Below are 18,491 nucleotides of genomic sequence, written 5' to 3'. Positions count from 1 at the left end.
GATACAGCCACGGTTTTTTCATGGCTATCTCGTGGCTATATGTACTTTATTCAGTCCGGGGCAGAGAAAGATTCGATTGGGCTGTGATATTTTAAAAAAGCCGCGGATTGTTCGTAGCTAAAGAGTGGCTACTTTGTAACATATATACACTACACAACCGTAACATTCAGAACTTTTGTTCTTCACTCAAATTTTCTAAACAAAATGTCTTTCTACTTTCAGTCTAGAGAATGGATGGATCAAAGGATTGATCCTGGGAGTAATTGCGTTTCAGAAACATTTCTCGGAGGTATTGACGCATTTATTCAATATGCGTGTAATCAAGCTGATTACAAAGAAAGAGAAACTTTATTGTGTCCGTGTGCTCGATGCAAAAATGTGAAGCAACGAGAAGCAAGAGTTGTCACAAGACATCTATTCTTATACGGTTTTAAGGGAAATTATTATGTTTGGACGAGTCATGGAGAGAAATTCTACGATGTTGGTGAGAGTTCCGGGGCGAATCATTCGACGGGTGAAGAAGAAATGTGAGAGAATCCTACTTAGAATGCTTATGAAGATCACCATCAGAATATTCCAGAAGTACAAGAAGACATTGCGCCACCTTACATGCTGGAATCTATAGAAGAGATGGGCATAGCGGAACCATATCATGATAGTGTTTTTGAAGCATTTGAAGCAGCCACTCAACCTCTCTACGAAGGATGTGCAGAGGGAATATCTCAGTTGTCTCTTGCTTCACGGATGATCTCTTGCTTCGCGGATGATGAAAGTGAAGACATATTATAATCTACCAGAAGCTTGTGTAGATGAGATATCTGAAGTATTTAAAAACATACTTCCACAGCCAAATAAAGCTCCAGCAACATATTATAAGACAAAGAAACTGACACGAGTGCTTGGGTTACCCGTACAGAAGATTGACGTTTGCGTGAAGAATTGTATGTTATTTTGGAAAGGAGAAGATGCGAAGTTGGTCAGTTGTCGGTTTTGTGGAGAAGATCGCTATTACCCGAAGAATGGAAAAGGTAATAACAAACCAAAAAAGAGAATGTTTTACCTGCCAATTGCAGATCGTCTGAAGCGTCTATACCAACTCGAGGCGACAGCTTCCAATATGCGGTGGCATAAGGAACATGTGACTCCGGAAGGAGAAATACATCACCATCTGATGCCATAGCGTGGAAATACTTTAATGAGTTATATCCTAGTTTTGCTGCTGAAAGCCGGAATATTTATCTATGCTTATCAACAGATGAGTTTAATCCGATTGGTATGAATGGCGAAGCACATTCCCTTTGGCCCGTTATTGTAAGTCCATTCAATTTGCCTCCGGGAATGTGTATGAAAAGAGAATTCTTTTACCTTTCGGTGCTAATTCTGGGGCCCAAACATCCAACAAAAAGATTAGATATTTACCTTTAGCCTTTGATTGAAGAATTACATAGTTTATGGAAGGATGGTGTGGAGGCATATGATATTTCAAGGTAAGAAAGATTCATAATGCGAGCAGTGTTGATGTGGACGATAAGCGATTTTCCAGCGTATGGGATGCTTTCAGGTTGGACGACGCATGGTCGGTTGGCGTGCCCATATTGTCAAGATGAGACAGGTGCGTTCTGGTTACGTAATGGACGAAAAAATAGTTGGTTTGATTGCCACAGAAGGTTTTTAGATGAAGATCATCCTTACAGGAAAAACACTCAAGCATTTACACGGGGAAAAACAGTTCTAGATCCTCCTCCACCATGGTTGACCAGAGAAGAAATATTGCGTAAGAGGATAAATAATATAGAAGGTTTATCAAAGTCCGTTGAATGTGGAGGGAATGGACATGATAATCCATCCAAGACAATATCTGAATACAGAGTTACTTACAATTGGGTATCTCTGTCAAAAAGGATGTAGGTTGCTCACAAGGGCAAGAGGCTTCTTCTCCAAGCAAAATCGATGGAATTGATGGCGAGGAAAGAGGCTCCTTTGTGTATTGAATGCTTCTGTTGGAGATGACGACGGGTCTTATGGGGTATCTCCGCCGTGACTGAGATGACGGAGATGAAAAATGGTGAGGAGGTGAGAGTAATTGTTAGATCTCGCTGTGAGAAGTTAGGTGGCGGAAAGAACAGCGGCTAGTCTCCGACTGAACAACCAAAAAAAAAAAGACGGTGGCTAGGGTTATGAGAGCTAAGATTTATTCTTTAATCCCTAAGTTAAACTAAAAAATTAACAAATGTAGTGCTTTTTCTTCTCTTCATCGACGGTAAACATGTGACATCTCCACTACATAAATTAGCTTTTTACAAAAAATATAATGCAATAAAAATTTCAGCAATAATGGTAGACAAAATATCCATATAGGCTCCAAGAGTTTCTCTTCCAAAATTAAGAAAAGTTGTATTCCAAACATTTTCCAAAGACCAATGTTATTTTATTTAGGTAATACATAATCAATAGTTTCATACAAACATTATATCAAATTATTGTTAGTAGGTCAAAACATGTAGATGGAAAATGAAATCGAAAACCACAACAGAGATGGTTTAGCGGTAGATTGACTTTGGAAAGATATGGATTTGAAACATCTTATTAAGACCATTCATACATCATTACATTTATTAATAATCATAGCAATATATGTTTTTATCATGTGTGACTAAAAAAACAATCTTTCCCTTTTAGAAAACCATATGTTTGGATTTAAACATAAAATTTTATCAATAAAATTGAATATTATGATATCAAAATCTTTTATTTGTCGTAAAACACTACTAATATATATAATTAAAATGTCATAGCTACTTTTTAAAAATTATAAATATTGCTTTTTAAATCTTATAAATAAATTGTGAAATTTGTTTTAAATTTTTGTACTGATAATATTCATTATTATTTGCAAAAACAATTCGTGATTTGTTACTTTAAAAAAAGCAACAACAGAGAAACTCAATAATACAATTTATTTTTGGGAAAATGCCACAAATACCACATTCATAGTATCACTTTTCATGTCTACACTAATCACTTTTACCTTCACTTTTAATGAAGGGTAAAAGCCACTTATACCCACAAGGTTAATTAATTTAGACCTAATGTTTAGAGTTGCGGGGTGGAGTAGACTTTTTGGAATATAGAATTTAGGATTCTAATAAATAAATACTTTTGATTTTTTTAAATAGTTTCAAACATAATTTTCTGATTTCAAAAAGAAAATTTTCGATTCTAATAACTAAATACTTAAAAAATATTAAAAAAATTAAAAATAGTTTCAAACAAAATTTTCGATCTTCAAAAAAAAATTTTGAAAAAAGAAATTCAAAAAAAATCATAAAAAAGTTTGATTTTGGAAAAGAATAATTCGAAAACATAAAAAAAAAAATTTTATTTTTTATTTAAATAATGATTTATTATATATAGAGAAAACAAGGGTATAAAAGTTTTTTGTCACTTAATGAAGAAGGTATTTTTGAAAATGTCTCTTTAATAGTGGTCAAGATGAAAAGTGGTACCATCAAAGTAGTAAACATGAAATTTCCCCTTTATTTTTGTAAGATTAGGCATCTTTTAGTTATAATCTCATAACTAAACAAAAATGTAAACATATAGGACCTATTAATACTAGACCAGAAAACACTTATAATAAACTTCATCTGTTTTTAATATTTTGCGTTTTAGAAGAATTTATTTTTTTGGGAAAATTTCATGTTTACCACTTTCATAGTAGCACTTTTTATCTTTACCACCACTAGATGGACATTTTCAAAAATACATTCTCCATTAAGTGGCAAAAGACTCCTATACACTTGTTCTCTATATATATATATATAATAAATCATTATTTAAATAAAATAAAATAAATAAAAAATAAAAAATATTTTTTTGATGTTTTCGAATTATACTTTTTCAAATTCGGACTTTTTTATAATTTTTTTTCGAATTTTTTTCGATTTTTTTTTCAAATTTTCTTTTTGAAAATCAAAAATTATGTTTGAAACTATTTTCTAAATTTTTTTATATTTTTTAAGTATTTTTTAATATAGTTATTAGAATCCTAAATTTCATATTCCAAAAATCTACCACACCCATCAACTCTAAACCCTAAGTCTAGATTAGTTAAGGGTATACGTGTTTTCTACCCTTCATTAAAAGTTAGGGTAAAAGTGATTAGTATATACATGAAATGTGGTACTATGAATGTGGTATTTGTGGTAATTTTCCGTATTTTTTTTCAAATTAGATAATGTTTCAGTTTTTAATATAAAGTTTATTAACTTTTATGTTATATGATGATTTGATATTATAAATTTATTTTCTTATTGTTTGAGTTGTTGTTAGGCGAACAATCAATGATATTTTGTATAAAAAATAAAATATTTTTTTTTGTATGAACAGTTTTAGAAGGTCATTTATTAAAACCAAAAGACATACGCAAAATAAATTTTGATTATATTTATATTTTGATTTAGCATAATTATATATAATCCTTCCTCCATTTTTTATGTTTGACGTTTTAGAGGATTTTTTTATTACACATTAGATGACATCTTTAATTTTTATCTAAAATTTATTAACAGTCAGTATTATTGTTTGGGTATAACAAGGCACGACAAGAATAGTAGGGATCGAAAAAGACACTTTCCCCCTGTTTTATTATTTATTGAATTATGGTTAGATAAAAAATTATTAATAATTTATTAAAGGTTTTTCCCATTTGACTTTTCTTGGTTAGGTTTTTAACAAGGCAGCATCTCACGCGCATAATATACATTAAAGGGAAATGTTATGAATATTGTGTTGATGCATATTATAAGTTTATAACGAGTCTTAGATGTACTTATTCTCCAAGCTTTACTTATTTTTCAAGTTAGACTTTGTTTCCAAACTATTGTAATCCTATATAAAATACTCATTACTCATAGAATAAAACACACCAGTATCTCTTTTTTCTTCTTTACTATAACAAAGTAGATGATAACGACTGAATTATTTATACTAATGTTTATCCATTAAATGATTTTAACATTTTGCAACACTACAAATTTTATCGATTGTAAAATGACGAATACTGATGTTAGTCTCTTACATATATCATCGTCGTTGAAAATTTAACGTATTAAAATTCATTTTAGTTATTTTTAAGACTTCATATGCACAAAATAGAATTAAATTGTACGATTAACACAAATCAGAAAATCAAGATAGGCAATATCAATTTTAAAATGACAAAAGAAGATTAGGTTTTCTGCTATCGATTTGTTTACTATTGACTCTGAATAAGTGATTTAATTTTCTACCTCTATAAAATCGTGCTTATGTTCTCATTTCTGTGTTAGTGATATGAGTTTTTTTCTTTTTAAATTTCTTATGTGAATTCGGTGAATTACATAAGTGTCAATTTAAGAAGATGGACACCTGTAAAAGTTAGTTCCACTCCAGATACATATCTAAGAATTAAAATTTTGAAGAAAATTACCGGTAAACTCTATTCAGAGGTTAGTTTTCAAATTTAATATATCAAGCTGTTATCAAATATAAGTGCAAACTCAAAATATAAATGTATGTTTAGTATATATTCACCTATTCGGTTTAAAAATTATCTATTTTTTGAACAATAAAACAAATTACTTATTTTATTAACCTACGTTTTTGAGGTTTAGTTACTTAAGAGTATATCGATAATATATATATATATATATATATATATATAAACTATGTATAAACTAAGACTTTCAACTCTAGCTATATATTATATATAAGTGCACTGAAGGTTAACTATATCAATCTACAACTCAATGTGATTGGCTTCAGAGCTGTTTGATTTATTAAATGATAAACAAGAAAAGTTATAGTAAATAGTTCAAATCTCTCATTTTTACAATTATAACAGCTAGATAAGGTATTAGGGAGAAACAAAAATGAGAAGAACAATTAAATCTCTCATTCTTCGAACAAACTCAAAAAGAGGTGATCGAAATCTTGTCATGATATTTCACTAAAAAAAATTTAGGAATAAAAATCAAGACTAAAATATTTAATCTGAATGAAATAATATATATATAGTGCTTCCAATATTTAAAATCATTTCGATTTGAAGAAAGTGTATCTCTGGGATTATGAGGATCAAATAACATATTAAAAACGACCTATTTAAAAAAATATTTTGTATCGATAAAAATATATACATTAGCGTATGCACATAAATCAAAACCAAGACATTTCATTTATTTACGGTCATGTTTCTGGTAATTAAATCAAAACAAACATTTTATTTACTTTATGTGGGAACCGGAATTCACACCGTCGAGATTTGTTAATTGGAGGAAAGCCAAGATAACCTAGCCTTCCCTGAAGGTCCCGGTTATCTGCTGGGCCACGCACAACACAATCAATATGAAAGAGTCGAAAGTAATAAATCGTAAAAGAGCGAAAAGAGAACAAAGAGGTCTTATTTCCGAATTCGCGTTTGAGCGTGAACAACAGGTAAGATCCTAGGCTTCGAGAGCTGTCGGTACGTTCGCTAGTCTAGCCACCTAAGTTCTAACATAGTAGAGTCGCAGCTCGATAGTAAAAACGGAAAAATACCTAAATTGCTCTAAGTATTAAGTTTTCTCTTTAAAAGCTCCCAAAAAGCTCTCCCTTGCTCCTCGCCTTAAGCCCTCCTTATATACTCTCTCTAGGTCGGTTTGCACCTTTTCCTGGGCCGGATTCGTCGCGAGATGGGCTTTTCCATTTTTCGTCACCCTTTATGATTATCTTCGAAAACTTGACATTTATCTTTTCCTGTGAATAAAAAATAGACCCACATATCAGCCTTGGGCTCAATCCTGTTCTAAAATCGTAAGTGGGCCGTTTAGCCGCGGTTCAGGCCCTTTTTGGGCTGTTTTGGGACTTGGACGTTTTTACAATTTTTCCTAAGAAACAGCCGTTGGTTTTTCCGAAAGGATTCCAATTCCCCGTATAGTTAAGGCAACTGGTGTTTAAACTAACCATAACCGTTTTATACAGCAGGCAGGAATCCGTTTCGACGACCAAGTTTTTATAACTTTTCTCGAAGTCTTTCTTTGATAACCCTATACGAGACAAGACATGGGTATTGCGTCCAAGGGCCCGTGGATTGTGTTACGGGAACTTAGACGAGGATGCACGGTTTCGGGACAGGAGATCGGTCCTCGCCCATTGGCGAGGTGACCTCGGTGCAGGTCATCCTCGCCCATGGGCGAGGTGACCTCGGTGCGGGTCGTCCTCGCCCATGGGCGAGGTGACCTCGGTGTGGGTCGTCCTTGGCCATGGGAAAGATGACCCGTGTTGAGACGGTCATCCCCCTAGGGCGAGGTGGTCGGTCCTTGCTTACGATTGAGACCTCATCCAGACTGATCCTCTTCTCGACACTCGGTTCGCATCCACGAAAAAAATGTTTTTTACTTGATTAACCGTTTTCCGGGAATGTCTAATTTTCAAGGATCGATCGAGAGTTGTTTTTCCGAGAACTTTAAGGCATTGATTCCGTCGTGACCGGTTTTGACCCCAACACTTTATATGGTATATAATTAAAATTTAGTGATATTGACATGTGCTTTCAAAGCGCGGGATTTGTTTCTTTTTAAAAATTCTGTCAAATTTTGTTTATTATAAGATTATGTATTTTATATAAGATAATCTAATCTATTAACAATTTTGTTGATTTTTTAATGTTTTAAAATATACTTATTTGTACTCATAGAAATTGTTTATGAGTTCAAAATTTACAAAATTTTATTCTTAGTAATTGTTATGTAATTTATCTGGTATTACTAATTTTAATTATATTACTTTGTTTAATTCTTAAATCTAACCTATAAACTTTCAACATAACTAAGCTTTTTAGTTGATAGTGAAAAAAAAAATTCTACACAAATGAGCTTCTGGGTTAAAGTTGGGTTTGCATGTAATTACGGCCCAAATAAACTTATGTTTGACTTTATGACCATTCCGTTTAAACAAAAAAACAGAATGTAACGTTTTAAAAAAAAATTCTCTTGATATTTTTCTGGAACTCATGGGTCATGTTTTTCTTAGAGATCTATCACGAATTTGCGTGGAATACTTCCCTTATAAATTTTACCTTGGCAAATCAGCTGCTTTATTGTAGTGCGTACAGTCGACATATGTAAATACATAAAAATCAGCTATCATAATCATCATTACCTTTTGGGGTCAGCACAAAAATTTATCGTTGATATTAGTGATAAGTCAAAGTATCATGTTCCAATGTATTATCACTATTATGTAAAATCCAATCAAACAACATACTGAAAGCTAAGGACTATTGCAAGTTGCTAAATGAGCATCACAGATTCACTAAACATCTTAATCGTAGAAGAAAAAATGAAGATTGTATAAAATTTTCTTTAATTATGTACATATAAACATCAAACGCATGGTAAACAATTAGAAAGATTAGATTAGTAACACTCCATATACGGGCAATATATGATATATGGAGTTACTTTGGGAGTAATTCATTAACTGTACATTTTATTGGAGAATATCATAATCCCGTAAATAAAAATATGATTCATTAGGGTTCCAGAAGATTTGATGTCTCTATGTTCTTATAGACATACTTTAAAGATGGGATATTCACTGTTAAATTCGCTCGTAAAGAAAATATTACTATACAAATAATAAAATTCGCACTTCACAAACTCAAGAGCGGCAGGAAAATTGTAGAAAGGCATCTCAAATTATGAAACCCACTTCTTGTAATAACTCCAGAGTTGAAGAACTGTATTGAGTGGAAGATTGTACCAATGCCATAAAAATGGGAAACAACTTGATGAAACATTTTAACCACTACTGAGTAAAGTACCGTTAAATATAGAGAAACTATTGATACATAGTGTCTAAAGGGAGGAGGAGCCAATCTTTAACACAAAACATGTTTCAGACATGTTTCCTACTATTAGATTGTGTCCAAATTGAGAACATCATTGAAGACAAATGACAAATCCATCACTTTTCATCGTGTTCCTCTTTTTTTTTTCTCTCTCTCTTTTTTAAATTACGGAGATTACTTTTGTGGGAAAGAAAATGTTGGTGTTGTGTTTCCTGTTTGTGTACTGTGACAATGATTCCGTAATATTTTAGTGTTAAACATTCGATGTATTTTTATCCTTATACCATTCCCATACAAATTTAGTCCAGTTAAAACTTTAATAAGTTTGGTTACCTAGAATGGAGAAAAATTAGATTCCTAGATTTGCTTAGCCTTTAGGCTAGGTCGACTTGTATGGTCATACAGTCTGAAAATTAATGAGAGTAAAAGATAGTCTTACGGTCGAATTATTTTGGCTTTCATAAAAAATAAAAATACAAGATATATTCAATTATACAGCGATATAAGTATATGTAATTTGTTAAACAAACATAAAATACAAATGGGCATAGTTGTTAAACTGTAAATTTTATCTATCAGTAAAGAACAGTTTACCAAAAACAAGTGGAAATCAAGTTTGTAAAAACACAGAGCTTCAAAATCAAACGGAGTTTAGGAGTAGAAATGGTGGCTTTGTCGGAATTAACCCACAACTGTTTACATCATATCACACGAATCGCACAAATGAGACTTAATGGCTGGTAGCCTAATGAATATATACAATTTCTAATCACTTTCTCTCTTGCACCGACTATCTAGTTTGATGAGCTGTAATTATTTTGATGTCTATATATGGCCATTCGAAGTTCCAAGACCCTAGACTGAACATCCGAGCACACATCCTCATTATATGCAATTCAAAGCTTGCTAACAGAAACTATATTAAAAAGTTAATTTGCTTTGGAACAAGACCAAATATCACATGAAACCACCAAACATCCTCATTAATTTTCTTTTATCGTTCACATGGATCCAGATCACTCAGTTTAGTTTACAAAGTCAATATGAGTCTGTAAAAGTTGATGACAAAAAAAAAATATATATACCTTTTGTATATACATATTAGTCATGAAATAATAATACAAATATATTTTAATAATTTGCTCATAATTGTATTCATATAACATGAAATTTATATGTTGTGTTAATATACATATTATATATATCATGTACATATAGAGATGTCAGTGAGAGAAAATAGATATATCCTGCTTTTCTAATTTCTTATTTATTCATAAGAGGTTGTTTTTTTAACAGCATTCATAAGAGTAACAGTGTAACTTTTAAATATGATCTTCTACCTTTCGGTAAAAAAATCATGTTAACGACTAATTTTAAGCACTTATATGGTGTTACCAAACTCGATTTAATTAAATATGATAACTTTAATCCTAAAAGTTGTTTTGGATTTCTATTTAACATAATAATCTAACATGTATAAAACACGTTATGGAAAACAAAGAGGAGGCAATGTCATATTGAGCTTCTAGAAAAAAAGAGTACAAGGAGAGAGGTGGACTACAAAAGCAAAGGATTAACATAATAATGTATTCATATTAATTATATGCTGGATATGTATGATATGTATTGCACTACACATTATGCATTAAGCTAAATTTTCTCATCCCCCACCACATTAGAGTTGTTGTTTCTCAAAGACTTAATGTTCCAACGAGACCAAAAGAGATAGCTAATAAAGTTCAGTAGACTAAGAACCGCTAAAAGCCAGTAAAACAGATCGAGTCTGTCCTTGTTCAGATCGTTCTCCCCGAGCCACCCTTTGGAGTCAGCAGACGTGGAAGTAATCTTATTCACGAGCGAAACGAGCAGCGAGCTAAAGTAAAAACCAAAGGAATACGAACAGTAAGTCAAAGACATCAAGAATGACTCCATGCCCATTGTAGTTTGTTTGTAAAAGAACTCGATTAATCCAACGGCAGTAAACATCTCGGAGATCCCAAAGATCAAGAACTGTGGCGTGATCCAGAAGATACTCAAGATTCTGCCGTCAAGAACCGAAGAGTCTCTTCGTTTCTTTTCAAGCAAGGCAGCTGAAACCATGGAGAAAGTGGAGAGGAACAGTCCAACTCCTATCCGAGTCAATGGAGGAATGCCTGAGCTATGTCCCGTCAGCTTACTCGCAAAAGGAACGAACAGAGAGTCATAGAGAGGGACAAGGAAGATGAGCATTATGTAAGGGATTGCTTGGAGTGAAGCCGGAGGAATATGGAAGGAATTTGACAGACGAGTGTTCATGGAACTTCCTTGTTGTACCGAAAATGTTTGAAGCTGAGCTAAGATGGTGTTAAAGACGATGGTGCTTGCGAAGACTGGGACAAGTGAAATTAGGGTTTTGACCTGCTCTACTTGGGTTACCGTGCAAAGCCTCCATGGACTTTCCTTTGTATTTGTGTCTTGGATTTTGGTGCATGCCTTGTCCAAGAACCTGCCCATACGATATACAATTTTAATATTTTTTTTTACTGATTTCATGCACATTTGTGTTTGCATTCGACTTTTTTCTTAAAAATATTTAAACTAGGTTTTTCGTCACATGCAGGCATAAACATTTTATAATTACTTATTAATACATAAATTACAAAATAAAAACTATAATAATAAATTATTATTTATGTTTTCATTTAAAACTTTTTACGTATTATAAATTTTTTTGAAATTTATTTTATACACTATATTCTTTATTAATAAATAAATCTTAGAAATCACTCAATATTTTTTTTTTAATTATATAAAATTAAGAATTTACTTGATTAACATTTAGTTGTTGATTAACAAAACAATATATATAGGAATTATTTTTTTTTAAAATATATTTTAAGATTTTGGATACTTTTACTATTAATAATTTTAAACAATTATCTTATCAATTAAATTTGAAATTTGTTTTTATTTTTAATTAATTTATATATTTTATTCATTAAAGGCAAAAACAATATTAACTAGACTAACTTTTAATGTGAGTGTCTGAATGCGAAAAATCACTTCTCAAATAATAGTATAGATAAATAGATGTTACAAAAGCACATCTGTAGTTTATGTAAAGTGTGGATAAACGTTTATGTTTAACTTTAGGATTTATTAATGATTTTTATCAAAACACTTAAAAATTCCTAGTTACAAAATTTAAAATTGCGCTTTTATGTAAACCAAAAACGTTGCGGTTTTATTTGAAAAAAAATACATGTAATAAAACGAAAGTGTAACACACGGCCAAAGTCTTTTTATTAAAGTTAAATATCTCTGAAACAAAAATTGAAATAGTGAGTTCAATGTATGACCTGAGGCGAGGATTGTATGGTAAAGTGGAGGAATCTACGACGTCGTTTGCTACACGATGGCCTCCATTAAGCATTTTTGGGTCAGAGGGAGACGCAAGCTTTGTTTTTAGTATGGCAGCCACAACAACCTGCAATGCAGAAACCACATCATATTATTAATAATTTTATCAAAAGAATAATTATTAATACTGCTTTCCGATGTATATATATTGTTATGCAAATGTATTGTATTCCATTCTTTGATTGGTTAACAAATATAGAAGTGGATTTCAATTTTTCTTCAAACGCACGATTGTACCATTGTATTTATTATATGATAAACCAAAAAGCAAACAATTGTAATGTTTTATTTTTCTGTTACAAGAAAATAATGTTTTCATTCACCATCACCATCAGCTTTCCCCTTTTCATGACTCAGCATGGGCCAAACAGTTATATAAAGTGTTACTATTCCTTTGCAATAGTAATAATTATAATCAACTTAATTTAAATGGTTTATTTTAATCATTATCCAGTAGAGACTTAAAAGTCAACTATATTGGCGTGATTGTTTTTTAAATTTCCACTAGACCTTGACCCGCTCGAGCGGGTATCAATTTTTTTTTTAATTTTTGTTTGTCATAAATGTTATACATGATTTGTAATGTGTGTACTAATATAACATTTTAAAAAATAACAATGTGTTTAATTACATTAAATATTTTTTTTTGCGTTTACCGTAAATTATATGACTGATTTTATTGGATATCATATAAACAAAACGAAAATTTACAAAAAAAGACTTATGCATAAAATATCTAGAAAATTAATTTTCTGAATTAAACAGTAGATGTTAATTTTTTAAAAAAATCAATCCAAAATTGTTTTCTATTTTAATAAAGTAGATGTTAAACATAAATGTTGATTGATCCGTAAGATTAGGGGCGGGAATGATTCTTGTAACTAATTATATGAAAGATATATTAGGTAACATGATTTTGGCAGTGCATATATCGGTTTCCAAATTTTTAGTTGATTAACCAAAGATTTTTTGCAATTAAAAATATTCAGTTTATGAAAACGATTTTCTATATATTCATAATGATTAAATAGTAAAGATTTTGAATATATGCATATCAAATATCGCTTGTAAGTAGGATCATGTTTACTAACAAAGATTTAATAATTTATATTTTTAAATTTGGACTGGTTTGTTTCCGCAAGTGTAGGTGCGGTGATGCTCAAAATGCTGTGTATGATGATAATAATTTAGTATCAAAATTGTAAATATTAACTTTTATATTAAATATATATTGGTATGGTTTGCATAAATTAAATAGAAAAATGTTTATTATACATTGATTTCTATGGTTTATAAAATTATAATAGGAAAAGAGGTTCAAACATAATGATATAACCAATCTACTTTTGATGTATGGAGCGTTTGTGCTTTGTAAATGACATAAATATATATTTTAATATAAAAAATAAATAAGTAAACAGTGGAGACGTGGACTTTAAAGCAAGAATATATTTTTGTTAACATATAATTAATCCGTAAAAATAAAGTATCCATAAATATAGCTTCATTTAATAGGTCAATGGCAAGGCAGTGTAAATATTGTGGAAAAGTAAGGGGTAATTTAATTTTGTACTTCCTTTTTAATAGATTAGATATAAAACATAACATATACTCACGGATCCAACTTCGATGGACCTTACGTATATATATGCATGCGGACAGATTTGAAAAACAAAATACGTCTCATCAGATTTTCGCTTATTGAATTATATCGTTTCTCAGAACATAACTATTTTGGTAGGTAAAATATACAATGAAATGATTTTGTATGACATATAATAATAAAGAGTATGTCTTGCAGTGAAATTAGCTACGGATTATCTATACAGCTACACTAGAGAGCCATAATAATTAATGAATATGTCTTCCCTGTTCAACACAGTTTTTCCAAAACAACTTCAGGTTGACAGAAAAAAAAAAATTTAGGTTCATCTAGTGACTGCTAGTTATAAATAATTACCGTTAGAACTATGATAAATCTCAATTAGTAAAGATAGTATTATTGTTTTAGCAAAAAAAAAAAGAAGTATTATTCGCTTATAAAAAGATATAGTTTAATTCTCTGTTACGGAAAAGTTTGATTACTTTAACGAGTTTTAGTTTTTGGAGATTCTATTTTCTTATCCTAAAATGAATCATTATTTCTGTTTTATTAATTCGTAGGGTCGAATTATTAGAAGAAAGAAAACAAAACTTACCTGGGCAATAGGAGTGAAGATGCTTCGACGTGGACGTTTGTTACGAAAATACATTGTACCGGATACTAAGCTAATGAGGCCCATAGTCATGGCTGCAGCAGAGACTCCAAATCCAACGTCCATGCCAGAATGAGTTTGAATCCAAACCAGGAGACTGAGTGCGATAAGCTCCCCAATGGAGAAGGCGAAATATGCGGCGTTGAAGTAAGATGAGAGTCGTTTAGATTGTTTAGGATGCGATTGATGAGAGAACTGGTCCGCACCATGAGCTATCATGTTTGGTTTCACACAGCCACTTCCTAAAGCCACCAAGTAGAGTGCCGTGAAGAAAATTATTGCCTTGAAACCTTTTGCCTCTTCACATGAGCTCTGGTTTATCAGTGGATTACACTTTGGTGGCTTCAGTTGAGATAAATGTGCTTGGACTGATAGTAGTATAAAACCCTGAGAAGGCACGTGGCAATACAGAGTTAAATAACAGTAATTTAAAAACTAAAATTTTCAGAATGGTCAAGAAATTTTATTTCTTTGTAACGGTGAGATTTTCATAAATAGTTAATACTTCCTGATATAATGGAGAGCAGACACAAAAAGTCATCTTACATGGACGTATCTTTTTTCTTTTTTTTTACACGTAAATACTTTTTTCTTACATGTAAATACTTACGTGTATGGAAATCATATATACAAGAACTAAAGGTGGTTTGGATTTTTATTTGACTGAAAGCCATGGACTCATAGATCTATTTATACTTATATTTCAAGAACTAAAGGAGAAAGTGAACATACAGAAAGCTCGACGAAGCCAAAGATGAGGATGGTCCAGAAGCTGCCGAGGAAAGCGTCGGAGAGGTAGCCACCGAGGAGAGAAAATATAAAGATGGTACCAACAAAGTTGGTGACACTATTGGCCGCTTTAGACAAGGGGAAATGCATTTCGTTGATCACATATGTTATGAGGTTGTTCCCTACTGCTGCTATCCCCATTATTTCAAAGGCTTGTAATCCTACAAAAAAACAATAACAGGAATCAATAATAGATAATATAATGAAAAATGTTACATTGACCATGGAATAAAGAATTCTAGCAGCGACGTCAAAAAAAAAAAAAGAAAAAAAAGAATTCTAGCAGTGGGACCAAAGGTTGGATAAGGTCGAGTGCCTATGGACCAAAAAACTAAAACCAATGAATTATCACTGGCTGTAAAACTTTAACGCTAAACCAGTATCTGTAAGGTAAGATAGAGAGAGAGAGAGAAAAGGGAGAGGGAATGAGAGAGATTATACCAAGAACAAAGAGAGCAGCTCTCATTCCACCATGCTTGCTAGGGTTGGAAGGTCTTCCTCTCCAATCAACACTTTCTTCTTCAGCCAATTCCCTATTGTTTATTTCATTACTAACCTCCTCTTGTGCCCATTTCTTACTTTCTTTGTTTCCCTTTTCCATCCCTAACAAATCTCGCAGACAATCAAAAGTTTTTCTCTCTAAATCTCTTCTTTAGCTATGCTAGAGAGAGAGCGAGAGAGATTGGTTTGTTTTTAGTTTTTTTAGGACAAATATAAATGTGATTGGCCCTTCAATTTATAAGTAGAGATAAAGAGAGGGAGCCAAAGTCGTTGACTTTTTGGCCTTACATATAAAACTAAATGTAGATTCTAGGCAGAAACGAAAACGCCATGCGTCTCTCAGTTAACCCCCACACGCACTTTCTTCAAAAGACGTGGATCTCTATCCCACCACAAATATTCCATTTGTCAGTTGAATTTCGGAATGTTATAAAGTATATATGTGTGTATTTGTGAAGCTGATGGGCATACGTGATGCTTAGATGCATTATACTTCTTGATGTTTACTTGTTGGTCATGCTACTTTCATAAACTTTTTCAAAGTTATATATGAAGATTCAAAAGTTAAAGTCATTTATATGAATTTCCATGATACGTCTCACTATCGTGCATGTTTAAAGTATTTGGGTGTAATTTAGTGGACTTTTTAAGGGTCGTAGTGCATTTGTTGATAAAGGTTTGTGTTAATTATATTTTGTATTGCTTTTGTGTTATGTGCTACATACTCTGTTTTTCTTTTACTGTCTAATCACACTTTATTTAGGTCCAAATACATGACACACATTATTAAACACTTCCATTTTATGACAAACATCTTAAAAGTTCCGAAACAACCTACAAATATAAAATTCTAGCCAAGACAAATAATAATTGGAGTAATGAAACAATTTCAATTCGTGGTATTTCAGGGGTTAAATAACTCGCATTTATATTGGGATATGAAAGTTGAATTATTCCGTCTACAATTTATAATTGTTGCCATTGCAGATATGATCTAATTGGTTTTGAAATGACCATTTCAAATGAAAAAAAGTATACAACATTTCGCATGATCAACTGGATTATTACTATCTGTTCCAAAATGCATTCGGTTGTGTTGGGCGTCAAAAGCAAATCTTAACTTATCCATGTGATGCATTCAGAAAAAATTAACATGTTGTTTAGATAAATATAATATGCAATTTAGTCATATTTGATTAGATGTCATACTATTTAATGAAATAAGAGTGATTATGCTAAGACAAGTCATAAGGTTAAATACTTTTAAAAATTCATGATAATATTGTGGCTAAACCCTTGATCTTAGACAATACCCTTGTTGCCCAGGAGATTTTCCATTTCATGCGTACTAACCCGACCTGTAAGGCCAAATATGTTGCAATTAAGAATGATACGAATAAAGCATACAATCGGTGGAATAAAATTTTATTAAGGCTCTAGTGCTTAAAATGGTCTTTGCAGAAAATACATATTTTGGATTAGGTTTTGTATTTCGTTAGTTTCTTATAAGATACTTTTGAATGGAGAACCTAAAAACTCTATTTAACCCACCAAAGGCTTTAGGCAAGGGGATCCACTATCATCCTTCCTTTTTATCATCCTAACCAAATCCTTGATATCTCAGCTCAAATGGGTAGAGACTGAAGGACGTATATTCGGAATCAAAATTACAAGAGCAAATCCGACAGTATCATACCTACTTTTTGCAGACGATAATCTTTTCTTCTGTAAAGCAGATGTCCAACAATGTGCTGAGTTGATGAAAATTATTAACAAATATAGTTTAACGTCGGGTCAACAACTGAATCTGTCTAAATCTTCCATGCTTTTTGGCAGCAGAGTCCCTCCCGAGGAGAGAAACATTATTAAAGCAACTCTAAGTATCCACAAGGAAGGTGGAATGTATCTAGGACTGCCCGGAAAATATGTGTTCAAAACGATGAGTATTTCCCTTTGTTAGAGATAAGTTGAATGCTTGTGTCAATGCTTGGTCGGCTAAATTGATTCGAAAGGAATAAAAGAGGTTTTGATCAAGTCGGTGGCTCAGGCCATTCCAACATATGTTATGCCATGATTTATGCTTTTCCAATCATTGATATCAAATTCTTGTAGTTCGTTCCAAAATTTTGACATGTTGAATAGCGTAGCATACTTTCTATTGCCTATCCTAGTGCTTCTAACTCTAAATGCAGAGAGGAGACTCATCTTCTTTGGTTCTTTGTACCTATAAGTTGAATTTATCCAGGAGTGTCTTTTCGAACCCATCCACACCCACTATATTGATGTAGAATTTCATGAACCATCCACCATACAAATGTTTTGTAAACATAGGGCTCCTTCCGCATATCAATCAGTTTTGATGGCTCCTTGTCGATTCTTTTGATTAATTTATCATTTTGAATTTTCTAGAGATACCAAATTATCAGTGGATAAGGATATCTATCTAACACCGTATCTTCATTTCTATTTTTCCGTCATAAGAGGTAATCAAAATTTGTGTAGACACTCGAAACCAAAAGAAAATGTTTGGGTTCAAAGGTGTAGACGATAAGGCCCATGCTTGTACAGATGGTTAACATTTAAAAATAGCATGTCATAGATTCATCAGGCTCTCCACATCTAGGAAAATGATTATCACATTGTATATAACGACGAATAAGATTCTTTGTTAGAGC

General features: G+C 31.9%; 1 protein-coding gene across 1 annotated transcript; it reads right to left on the bottom strand.

Annotated features, from left to right (window-relative positions):
* Positions 1-10,363: 10,363 nt before the first annotated feature.
* Positions 10,364-16,055, bottom strand: LOC106451342 (protein NRT1/ PTR FAMILY 4.3-like). Its single transcript, XM_013893265.3, has 5 exons — positions 15,757-16,055; positions 15,259-15,476; positions 14,470-14,913; positions 12,211-12,338; positions 10,364-11,357 (listed from the first exon to the last, which is right to left on the bottom strand). The coding sequence occupies exons 1-5, from the start codon at positions 15,914-15,916 to the stop codon at positions 10,523-10,525; spliced, it is 1,785 nt and encodes a 594-aa protein (XP_013748719.2). The 5' UTR covers positions 15,917-16,055; the 3' UTR covers positions 10,364-10,522.
* Between the last annotated feature and the right edge of the window lie 2,436 nt (positions 16,056-18,491).

This window comes from Brassica napus, chromosome A1, assembly GCF_020379485.1.
Source record: "Brassica napus cultivar Da-Ae chromosome A1, Da-Ae, whole genome shotgun sequence".
In the NCBI taxonomy this organism is placed as follows: Eukaryota; Viridiplantae; Streptophyta; class Magnoliopsida; order Brassicales; family Brassicaceae; genus Brassica; species Brassica napus.
The sequence above is the reverse complement of the archived record's forward strand: the minus strand, read 5'-3'. Positions and strand labels throughout refer to the sequence as shown.